The 10,263-nt window shown below is 48.7% G+C and overlaps 2 protein-coding genes across 25 annotated transcripts in view; one reads left to right on the top strand and one right to left on the bottom strand.

Moving 5' to 3' along the window:
• Positions 1-10,263, bottom strand: part of LOC119399536 (17-beta-hydroxysteroid dehydrogenase type 6) — a 78,370-nt gene that overhangs the window by 13,536 nt on the left and 54,571 nt on the right. The window lies entirely within an intron of this gene.
• Positions 1-10,263, top strand: part of LOC119399538 (myosin heavy chain, muscle-like) — a 145,764-nt gene that overhangs the window by 132,980 nt on the left and 2,521 nt on the right. For 18 of the 24 annotated variants that reach the window (XM_049417777.1, XM_049417754.1, XM_049417758.1 and 15 more), the window contains 2 exons: positions 9,358-9,541; positions 9,641-9,958. The exons of 1 other annotated variant lie outside the window; for it this stretch is intronic. In XM_049417777.1, the coding sequence (XP_049273734.1) occupies positions 9,358-9,541; positions 9,641-9,958 (502 nt within the window). Of the gene's footprint in view, positions 1-6,527; positions 6,607-7,981; positions 8,228-8,686; positions 8,884-9,357; positions 9,542-9,640; positions 9,959-10,263 lie in introns of all 24 variants that reach the window. 5 more of the 24 variants (XM_049417772.1, XM_049417755.1, XM_049417773.1 and 2 more) reach the window with 4 other exon arrangements.

Raw genomic sequence — 10,263 nt, 5'->3', positions numbered from 1 at the left:
CAGGCATGGCAGTCTGTAAGAATCAGATGCGGAGCCAATTCTGTGCGCATCCCTTTGTGCTCAGTATGCCCACCTATCTAAGCCTTGCTTCCTCCTGTTACGCGCCCTTCCCCCCTGTAGATACGCCATCCTTGCCCTAACGCTCCCTAAAGGCTTCGTGGACGCACGTGCCGCTACGGAGAAGCTCATGGACGCCATCAAACTGGATGAGGGCGAGTATCGGCTCGGTTTTACCAAGGTACTTGAGATCAATGTGCCTCCGTATACCTTTCCGTCCTCCTCCACTTCCCCTCTACTCTTCCTTTGCGCCTGTGCTCCCATTAGATGGACCTTTTCATATCTCTTTGATTTACTTTGTGTGACGCACAGTAGTGCACTGTCTTTTGGCCATTTTATGGCGCTGCATGTTTGCGCTGCCGAAGTAGCACCAACGACTCAGCTTCATCTTAAGAATCCTCGCGCAGTATTAGCTTAGCCACGCTTAAAAAAAGATTTAGCAACCCATTTCCCGCTTACAACTTTACGTGTTGCATGTCTTCTGTATCGCAAATGTAGTTTCTAGATTTTAAAATGTGCCTGATATAATTGAAAGCTGTCACAAAAAAGTTACACATGATGAACCTGTAAACATTCCTGAAGTATATTGTTTTTTTAATAACTAAGCTCTTTGTATTTTTAATGACTCCATGTCTTCAGCAACTTTAGCTACGGTATACATATGCTAATTTATTGACTTCGAATTAGTGCGTAGATAGCATTCTCTTAACTAGTTCACATACTACAAAACTCATGACCATGTAATTTCGCTCAGTTTCGCTCACTTCAATGTGTTCGTCGCACATAAATTCTGTCTTATTAAGTATGTGACACTCCTCGTCATTTTTCTCTCCGATAATTGAATGAGCGTAGTATGCGGATAGTTTCTGCGTGCGTCATTAAAGATGAAATGTCACTAAACTGATCTCGGTTGTCGTACAGATCTTCTTCAGGGCCGGCGTCTTGGGTCGCCTTGAAGAAATGCGTGATGAGCGTCTCGGCAAGATCATCACCATGATCCAGGCTGCCGTGCGCTGGTACCTTACCAAGAAGCACTTCCAGAAGCTCAAGGAACAGAGGTGTGACTTCATTATTATTCGCTTGTGTTTCTATCGCCTCAACAATATATGCAACGGCGGACGTCGTCCCATAAGTGCTTAACGGTATCACGGCTGTAGAACATGTCCATGTCGTTATTGTGTCTCGTTCCATGACAGGAGCCGGCTACATTCCCTTCACTTCCATGAACAAGTTACTTGCCTTTTTACCCCACGTCTATTTACAACATAGATTTGATTTCCACATTTTCAACGCCAATCTTAAATGAATCTCTTATTATTGTTCAGGTCGCACTGTTGGTCATTCAGCGCAACTTCGCAATTTCCTCCAACTGCGCAACTGGCTGTGGTGGAAGCTGTACAGCAAGGTATGAAAAGTTGTATTGAGAACGGTACACTTGGGCATTCCGCATTATGCCTAAATTAACGTGCAATCAAATGAGCTTGCAAACAACTCTTACGTATATCGGGACTTCATTGTACAAAAATAAGCATTTTTACACTCATTGGCTTCGTTCATCGGTTGAGGACCATAATTATATGATAATTCGGGCTTAAACGTTAACACGCAAGCACTTCTTCATTACAGGTCAAGCCCTGCTGTCTTTGCCCGCGTGGAAGACGAACTCAAGGAGCTGAGGAGAAGCTCAAGAAGACCCAGGAGGCCCTTGACCAAGGAGAAAGCTTCGCAAGGAGCTCGAAGACAAGAACGTCAAGATCCTGCAGGAGAAGAACGATCTCTTCCTGCAGCTCGAAGCCGAGCGCATGGGCGCGGGCGACGTTGAGGAGCGTCTCAACAAAGCTCTCACCCAGAAGAATGACCTCGATTCTCACTGCAAGACCTGAACGACAGGTTGTCGCACGAGGAAGACGCGCACTCTCAGCTGACACAGACAAAGAAGAAGCTCGAAACGAGGTCTCTAGTCTTAAGAAGGACATCGAGGATATGGAACTTGCTCTGCAGAAGGCGGAACAGGACAAGGCCACCAAGGACCACCAGATCCGCAACCTCAACGACGAGATATCCAGCACCGGACGAGCTCATCAACAAGCTCACAAGGAGAAGAAGCAGCTGCAGGAAACAGAACCAGAAGACTGCTGAAGACCTGCAGGCCACCGAGGACAAGGTAACCACCTGAACAAGGTCAAGGCCAAGCTTGAGCAGACCCTCGACGAACTTGAGGACTCCCTCGAGCGCGAAAAGAAGGCGCGCGCCGACCTGGAGAAGAACAAGCGCAAGGTTGAAGGCGATCTCAAGCTCGCCCAGGAGCCGTCGCCGATCTCGAGAAGCACAAGAAGGAGATGGAGCAGAACCTGCAGCGCAAGGAAAGGAGATGGCCAGCTTGGCTGCGAAGCTCGAGGATGAACAGGCCTCTGGTTGCCAAGCTGCAGAAGCAGATCAAGGACTGCAGGTAAGACGTGCGTTTTTTTATTCGCCTTGTCCATCTTCTCCTCTGCGCTTTTACGAAGCATGGGCAACCACACTTTGCCGTCGTAGGGGTAGAGAGTAGGCATTCTTTGAAAGGTGCAAGAGCTTGTAGTGAGAAATGGCTAATCTATTCGCGGTGGCTAATCTATTCTAAAAATTCTAATCTAAAAACGCAGTGGCTAATCTATTCTGGCTTTTCTACTGAAGGAGAACGAACGCTTGCTTTCATTTTCAGTTACCTTCACAGGATTGAGCGTAATGGCACGAGAATGACACAGTAGCGTGAGAGAGCTAGCAATTTTAATCCGTAGAACAGTGGAATAGTTTATACGCTTTTTTTAAACATTGTCGCGCATTTTAAGTAGCAGTTCAGTGTTCTTCTGACGAGTCCACCAGATTAAAAGCACTTGTGCGCGAAGACAGAAGTCGAGAAATTGCAATATGTTACTCGCAATATCAGTAAGCGATGTCTTAGGCGATACATAAGTGCTCGTACTGAGAAAACATGCCCACCCATACAATAATAAGAATTTCGTCGTGCCCAATCTAAGGCAGAAAGCTGGAATGCAGGATGCCCCACTATTAGTATATTTCCCTTAAGCAATAAAGAGATCCGAGATAAGATTCAGATGGAGAAAGTATTCATGGGTTCTTTTAAAACTAGTAGCAGTAATACACCTAAAAAAGAATCAAATGTAGCCCTACTGAATGCGCGGCTTTGTTAAATATAGTCGTCTTGAGTTCTTTCTTCTTTGCTGGAGAAAAACTTGACGCCATAGGCAATTCTAGCGCGAGACACATCAAAGTAACAATAATCTTTAGTGTGCACAGTGTAAAGAAAGTGATTCAGAGGGTGGCGAAGAATAATGGCCAAAGGCTCGTCAAGAATTCGAAAAATGTCCCAAAATATCAGCTCGAGGAAAGTATGAGCTTCTGACAGACAAAAAAGAAAAGAGAAGGTGATTACCGTGTCTAAAGAAAGCGGCTTACCTGTCTCCGCGTGTAAGCGAGACAGCTCGCCGTCCGTGGCAGTTCGGGCCCAAACTCCGTCCTTGAGGACCTTACCGCCACAGCAACCGCTTGTGCCCGTCGTTCGCCAGCCAAACTGGGAGACGCTACAGACGTCCACGTGACCGCAGGCCGTTGCACCGCGAACGGTGCCCCTTCACCAGGTGAAAATTGACTGGGAAGTGATGGGCTGCAGACCTGAAGCGCCAAAAGAAAACACGTTTGCAGGTGAGAAGGTCTCGAAAAACGCGCTGCCCTGTTAGCGCTAGCTGCCGGCGGTGAGTCAGGGGAGCCGCGCGAGCGGGAGCGAACGCGTACATATTTCGGGCCATAGTATTTTTGTGAGTGAACGGCGCCGGGGGCGAGGGAGGCCAGCTCGGGTTTCCCGAAGCCTCTGGGGCCTCCCACCCTTTTAACGCGTCGCCAGCAGACTCGAGCCGTCAGTACCGACCCGAGCGAACCGCGTGCTCCTCGCTCCTCACTCCTCGACGAACCAACGACATGGAGACTCCCCAGCGCTCGAAGCAGCTCGCGCCGTCCAGAACAGCCTGTCCAACGATTAGCCCGCGAAATGGCCCGTTGGTCAACGGTGCATCGGCTCCCGTCAGGAGCCCAAGGTTGTGGCCACGGCTGGCGACGCGCTGCTCGAGGACTCCTTCTACCCGCTCCAGAAGGCCGTACATCTCGCCAAACTACCGACTCAGCGCTGAGAGCAAGCGGCTTGTCCGCCAGGCCCAGGAACCCGTACTCGCGTCCAGCCCCGCCACAGTACACCTCATCTATGAAGTATGCCTCGAGACCAGTCGTAGCTACTGATTGTACTACTGGGTGTGCTTGTGCTTTGTGTCATACGTCGTCGCTAGGCTAACCACTCTGGATTTACGGGCAGCCAGCACCCTGCCGCGTGTTCGGCGCGTGCGGCTCGCCTGACGTCCACGGCTTTGTCGTGGTTTGAGTGGCTCTTCATCGGCTTTGCCTAAAGCATGCTTCTGCGGCACTTTCGGCGCCGTAGTGCTTGTTCCCATTGTGGAACACGTGGGGAGCTTTGGCTGCTGGTTGAGACGGGGAATATTTGTAGGCAATGACGGGGACGTCGTCGTCCCCTGGTCAAGGACTACGCAAGTGTGGTTGCTTCTGCGAGGGCCCCCTCAGTTTGGATTATGTGTCACATGGTGTGGCCTTTTCTTCTAGGCCCGCATCGAGGAGCTGGAAGAGGAACTGGAAGCTGAACGCCAGGCCCGTGCCAAGGTAAGTTGGCGTACTGATATTGTCTCAGGCTTTGGAGTAAGAATAAACTAGTCAGAAAAAAGAACGTGCTAGAACTGTCAACGCCAGTCATTGTCAGGGCATCTGCGACCCCAGCCTTAGTGAGCACATTATCCTTGAGTGAGCAGAGAGCTCTTAGCACCTGTCATTTTGCCATATAGCAGTACGTATGGTGGTTAGCTTTATTGGTTCCATAGGTCGTCATTACTGGGTTCGATAATTTTTAAGGAGCCACTCCTATGCGGGGTAACCAAATACATGCAGCTGTCTTAAAGCGCTCCAAGCAGCTGAAACAATAATTAAACGTGGCAAAACGCAGCGATTTATCGCGCGAATTGTGTACCACGTTACTGTGACAGGCCTGGCACTAATGTTCGCTTAATTTGTAAACTTGATTATCTTACTTACATCGCGCAGAAGTCGCTGATGCGCAAATAAAACGAACGTGATTGCTCGCGTATATGCAATTGTGCAGCCGGCTTCGTCTCTCCGACAGTGCTACGAACTCTAAAGCTGTCTTTCGTTCAATGTATTGGTTTTAAAAGTGTCGTGCTACAGTACATATAACGTTTGAAAACTTGTGCCTACAAAGAAACAAGTGCGACTTTGTTACCTTTCATCACCATCGGATTCTAGGCTGAGAAGCAGCGCGCCGACCTTGCACGTGAGATCGAAGAGCTGAGCGAGCGTCTCGAGGAATCGGAGGGCGCTACGTCGGCCCAAGTGGAGCTGAACAAGCGCCGCGAAGCCGAACTCGCCAAGCTCAGGCGCGACCTCGAGGAGTCCCACCTGCAGCATGAACAGGCCATGTCAACCTGCGCAAGAAGCACAACGACTCGGTTGCCGAGATGTCTGAGCAGATCGACCAGCTCAACAAGCACAAGGCCAAGTAAGCGGCCATTCTTTTTCCATAAGCAGATGCTCCAGAGCGCTTTTCGCTATAGAAGTGTTAGCTTCTGTTCTAGCAAATATGTAGGCTGCCAAAGAGCCAACTTTAATCAGTGTACCAGTTGTAGGCTTCAGCCTTGCGGCCATAGTCAGCTGTGTGTTCTGGCGGAAAGGCCCACTTTATACGAGCGATGTGTTACCTTCTGAGCAGCTAAGATATCGCCAAGACTTAACGTATTTTTTTACTTGATTAACAAATCCTTGATAGATTGAGCGATACGCGTGAAGCTTTGAATTGGAGTGCCCTATTTTATTTATTTCGTGGACGCCTATGAAACGACGAAGCGAAGTAATATAGCGCTATCTTCAGCGATTTTCATAACTTATGTGAACACATGATACAGCCCTAAAGCTGAACCGTCGAAGCGCATTTTGACTGTTTTGATTGGGACAGCATTTGAATTACCAAATGCACGACTGCACAGCCCAACGTCGTCTTATTTTTGTTACTCTTTTTTATATGGCTGTCAACGATACCCGAGTCATTTTCTACGCTCGAGAGGCTTTTTTTTAATCTTGGGAAGTTGCAGTCACCAGAAACTGCATGCGAGTCTTCGACTGGCAAAGCAGCTGCGGATGACAGCGTGATTTCTTTACGCTGGATTTTCAAAACCGCTTCTCTCCTATATTCTTGTCTTTATGCTGTTTGACACGCCAGTAGTTTGTGTGCGTGTGTGTGTTTGCCTTTTGTGCCGCAAAGCGTTTTCTTCGAGCCCAGTCCTTTGGACATCCCTCTTGACCACGGGAAAATCAGTTTTTATAACGACACTTTGGCTTGGCAGGGTGGAAAAAGAGAAGGCACAGATCAAAAGCGAACTGGAGGACATGCGCGCCAATGTAGAGCACCTTAACCGGGATAAGGTAAAAGCACCTTTTTGATCAGCCCCGATCAGTTCCTTCCCGATCCGAGATGGCCTACACCGTGCCGAACCTGCACTCTCTGGTCCCGCCTGTTAGAAGTGAAAGAGACGAGCCTTGCCCTCAGCTCCAGTAGGGGTTCTTCCCTCAAGTGTGCGAGCCCACTTTTGAGCCCCACCATTTCTCTCCTTCCTCCCTCCTCTTCCCCCTTACCCTGAATGTACACATAGAGTTGAAAGGAGCGTGCTACCCTGGCTGCCGAAGTGTCCGACCTCCAATCCCTCCTGGACCACAGCAACAAGTCACAGGTATCCCTTCCCTTCGAGAATGTACCCACTGTCCAGTTTGCCCGCACACAGCAAACGCACCGGACAGCTACCTAACAGTTATTACCGGTTCGCTGCTCCGTGCAGTCGTTCTCACATCAGTCTAAGCACTGCCAGCCTCGTTATGTTATTGAAAGCGAATTCGAATCCTGTAGCTACGACTTCTTTAGGGCGTGAAGTTTCCTCGTGCAAAGACATGTGCCACATAATTCGCATTCGTTTCTCGTCCGCTTTCGGGCGAATAGTTCTAAAGGAATACTGTCAAAAACGAATTTCATCTGACAGTGCCACCTCTACCTTGACGCTCGTAACGCAGTTCCGTGCAAAATAATCACTGATACATTAGGGAGGCGTCACTATGATTCGGAAGTTATGAAGCAGTCGACGCCAACGGAAGCTACAGAACAACCAGAAATTGAAACGTGATGACAAGCTCATCGGTTGACAGCTTCCAAGGCAAAAACGCTGTGTGCGGGCAGATTTCAAAGCGTTCACCTTGCTCTATGTAGAAAAGCTTCGGTCAAGCATCTGCCAAAGCTTTTTACCCTCGCCCGCTATGCACGACACCCTTATTGAAAAGAGCATGCATACCCCGTCCCATTATTTGTGATTATTATTGTATTGCAACTCAAGTTGTGTTACACCAAAGCAGATTTCATGCTATACTTAAGCAATTGTGTACGTAACTGGTTACTTTTCACATGTGACAGCACTGGAAAACATTGTTTCCACGCGGCTTAATTCAGCGTCGTAACAAGCACTACACAGTTCACTACTCACACTACTCAAACAATTTTTAACCCGCACTCACATCGGTACTACTTACGCTTATATTTAATGCAATTCCTCAGTGTCACTACCACAACAGGCACTAAACATTACACGCAAACAATCGAATGCTTCACAAAAATGTGCTTCATATGTCACTCGCACTGTAGACATCACACTTTTCTAACTTGTTAACAATGCATCTTCGATATCCATCCAGCTTTGTCTGGACCAAGCACTAACTTTCATTTCCATATTCTTTCCCTCGTGCCTAAAACGAAAAGGCAAACGCTGAGAAACAGGTGAAACAACTGGAGGTTCAGCTCGCCGATGCCCAGTTCAAGCTTGATGAGACGAACCGCACGCTCAATGACCTGGATGGCTCTAAGAAGAAGATGAGTGTTGAGAACAGCGAGTTACAACGACAGCTCGAGGAGGCCGAGTCGCAGGTGGCACAACTGAACAAGATCAAGGCTTCACTCGCCACGCAACTCGAGGAGGCCAAGCGGCAAGCCGACGAGGAAGCTCGGGTGAGTGGCTACTGTTCAGTCGACGACAAGCGATGGGGTGTTTCGTGTGTATACACTAAGTTTAATACAAGTAGACCAGTTCAGTATACAGAACAATTGGTATAAATGTGACAGCAAAATGGTATATCGTTCCCAATGCCGGAAATATTCGACTTATAGTACGAATTTGTTTGACCCTACGTTGGAAGTGTAGGGCTGCTGCTGCTCCAATGAGCGCCTTCCAGGCCCTCATTTAACACACGCTTGCTTTCAAAACTGGTCTACGATATGATCGGTATACCTTGGTTAAACTCCATCGTGTTACACTTAACGCTGCTTATGATTAACATTTCCCAAGTGGTATTAACCGTGACCACTGTCAGGATTTCCCCCAATGAAGCCTCGCTGCTTTCGCAGTAGCGTAGTATTGCTTTTACACCATAGCAGTAGCTTAATTCGCCGACCCGAATACCACTGCAGGAGCGCGCTGCTATCCTTGGCAAGTACCGCAACCTGGAACACGACCTGGACAACCTGCGCGAGAGCATCGAAGAAGAACAGGAAGCTAAGGCTGACTTCCAGCGCCAGCTCAGCAAGGCCAACGCCGAGGCTCAGCTCTGGCGCTCCAAGTACGAGAGCGAGGGTCTGGCGCGGCTGGAGGAACTCGAGGAAGCCAAGTGAGTTTTCAATATCTTATGTTCCTATTTCATTGTACAGTGCAATATGTAAATTCAATGAGCGAAGACGCCTATTGTTAATTTCATTGCGAGGTTATGCAGCGTGCGAAACAATAATAGTAAAACTTCAGCTTACTTGGATAGGTTAAACTGAGGCGTAGTTACTTGCCGTTTCACGTTTCTCTACTTGTTTTTACTCACGACCAACCCGGGTTCGTGAAGAGAAGACAGAAAGCTTTTCTTCCTTGGAGCTGAAAGCATCTCGTGTACAGAAACCCTAAAATCGCCTTCGTAATAATAACAATGAGACTGCTCATTCAATTTTATAATGGACAAATCTGTGTAACAGGTCAAAAGGTGGCATAGCGCCTTCCAGAAACACTGCTATGAGCGTGGATATCGCCGCGAACTACGATATTTGTTCACTGTGGCGGAGGAATTCTCATGAACATGCATCGCTTCATTATCACGCAGGCGCAAGCTGCATGCCAAACTCCAGGAGGCAGAGGAGGCCATGGAGCAGCTGAACGCCAAGTGCAGCGGACTCGAGAAGACAAAGGCACATCTGCAGGGAGAGCTGGAGGACATGTCCATCGAGGTGGACAAGGCCAACGCTCTTGCTGCCTCTCTCGAGAAGCGCCAGAAGTCCTTCGACAAGGTACGCGCTCAATGAATGAAATCAGCTTTCTCTATAAGGTACTGAGTGGACATGTGTGTAACGTTCCCTCACTCTTGTTCGTTGCTGCGATCGGCGTAGGTCATCGCCGAATGGAAGGCCAAGGTTGACGACCTCGCTGCCGAGCTGGACGCGTCTCAGAAGGAGTGCCGTAACTACTCCACCGAGGTGTTCAAGCTGCGCGCCGCCTACGAGGAGAGCCAGGAACACTACGAGGCTGTCAAGCGCGAAAACAAGAACCTGCAGGATGAGATCAAGGACCTCATGGACCAACTTGGCGAGGGTGGCCGAAGCGTTCACGAGCTCGAGAAGTCTCGCAAGAGGCTCGAGATGGAGAAGGAGGAGCTGCAGGCTGCGCTCGAGGAGGCCGAGGCCGCGCTTGAGCAGGAGGAGAACAAGGTACGGCAAATTTCACCGCTTTCACTCCGACTTGTTCTTCCAGCAAGCATAGTATTAAGGATAGTATACACTGAGTATTTCGTTCGACAAAGTATGTGTACACAATAAGGCTTGTCAAAAGAACATAGGAATTGAACTGCGGTGCCTGACATAGTTATACTTCACTGCGACAGCTTTATGGGGGAAGGAATTCATATGCGTGGTCTCAAGGTGTTATTTAACAACACATTTTGAAGCGTCCTCCACTGCTTTTAAGCACAGCTTAAGCATTGTAGTAGTGGGAAGCGTGCGTGTTTTATCACGCC

This window comes from Rhipicephalus sanguineus, chromosome 7, assembly GCF_013339695.2.
Source record: "Rhipicephalus sanguineus isolate Rsan-2018 chromosome 7, BIME_Rsan_1.4, whole genome shotgun sequence".
Classification (NCBI taxonomy): Eukaryota; Metazoa; Arthropoda; class Arachnida; order Ixodida; family Ixodidae; genus Rhipicephalus; species Rhipicephalus sanguineus.
The sequence above is the reverse complement of the archived record's forward strand: the minus strand, read 5'-3'. Positions and strand labels throughout refer to the sequence as shown.